Here is a 1,449-nt window from a genome sequence, read left to right on the forward strand (position 1 = left end):
TGTGGCAGGTCCAAGGAAATGCAACCAGGAGCCCTTTGAAAGGCAGTCACAGAATATTTATTATGTGATTGTGGCAGTGAGTTGAAAGCAGAACACATCTTTCTGTGTATCATCTGAACATTGGGATGCCGAGCAAAATATCCTCCCCCTGAACCAGGCACTGGCAGTCCCAAACTATCACTGACCAGTTTAGGACATTATCTTCCTCTACCAGATACTCAAGAAATTATTTTAGCTCTAGAAACCTCAGGCTGTTTTAGAACACTCGAGGAAGGAGCTGGATGGCTTCCCCCTAGGCAAGCAGATCTTTCCCTTGCCAAACAAGGCACGTGAAGCAGAGCCACAACCCTCCACCTCCCTCTGAGCATGCAGCAGCTTTTACAAGGTGTTGCCAGCATACTTCACTCTGACACCACCCTTGGCCTCGACACCTCTGTCCAGGCTGTAAGCAGATGGGGCTCTCAGGAGGCCAAGGTCTGTGACCATCATCTCCCTGCAGAAAGGCTTGACCGACGTGTGCAGAGGACTGTGGTGGACCCACAGCTCCTTTGTGGTGCAGTAGGAGGAACTTGCAGGAGGACTGTGCTGTACCCCCAGATCTTTAATCGTGCAGTAGGTGATCTCAGGGCACAACTCCACTTCCTTGATGGTGCAGAACCTGGGCCGCTGCAGGGGACTTTTCAAGCTGCTGAGATGCATCACAGAGTTTCCTTCTGGCTCCCTCCAGCCCAGCAGAGGATACTGCACCCCTTGGGTCTGCAGGAACTGGTGCCAGGAGGGTTGCCCCACCAGACACATCCACAGCAGCCAGCCCACTAGAGCCAGCACGGTGAGGACCAGCAGAACCAAGCTGGCCAGGTAGAGCACCCAGTGCAACAGGCAACAGTGCCTCAGCACCCAGTGCCCCCACTGGGGTCCCTCCACTCCCGACCGCAAACGCTGCACAGGTACAGCCTGTCCTGGGGTGGAGCATGGGCAGAGGGGAGGGGGTGCAGGTGGAGGGGAACGTGCAGGTTGGGTGAAGTGTGTAGTGTCCAGGGGAGCTGGTGGTGTTGGGGCATGAGTGGAAAGCATGGTGGGGGGCAACATCAGAGGAGGAGATGTGGAGGTGGTGGGAAAGGTGGAGGTGGTGGGAAACGTGCCAGTAGACCCCATGAGAGTGGTATAGGTGCTGGTGGGGAGGGTGGTTTGGGGATGGCCAGCAGTGCTGGGAGTACTGCTGCTCACAGTGGCTGGCAGTGAGGTGTCAGAGATGAGGGTGGTGGGAGTGGTGGTGCTGGGAGCTCTGGTGCTTGTGGACATCACAGGCAACATGTTTGGGGCAGGGATGGAGGTGCTGACAGAAGGGGTGGTGGTGGTGGGGGGAGGTGTTGTGGTGGTGGGAGGAGGTGTGGTGATGGTGGGAGGTGTTGTTGTGGTGGGGGGATGTGTTGTGGTGGTGGTGGGAGG

At 56.8% G+C, this 1,449-nt stretch overlaps 1 protein-coding gene across 1 annotated transcript; it reads right to left on the reverse strand.

Moving 5' to 3' along the window:
* Positions 1–378: 378 nt before the first annotated feature.
* Positions 379–1,314, reverse strand: LOC103800060 (platelet glycoprotein Ib alpha chain-like). Its single transcript, XM_009072424.1, has one exon. The coding sequence runs from the start codon at positions 1,312–1,314 to the stop codon at positions 379–381; it is 936 nt and encodes a 311-aa protein (XP_009070672.1).
* Between the last annotated feature and the right edge of the window lie 135 nt (positions 1,315–1,449).

Source organism: Acanthisitta chloris, unplaced genomic scaffold (genome assembly GCF_000695815.1).
Source record: "Acanthisitta chloris isolate BGI_N310 unplaced genomic scaffold, ASM69581v1 scaffold37063, whole genome shotgun sequence".
NCBI lineage: Eukaryota > Metazoa > Chordata > Aves > Passeriformes > Acanthisittidae > Acanthisitta > Acanthisitta chloris.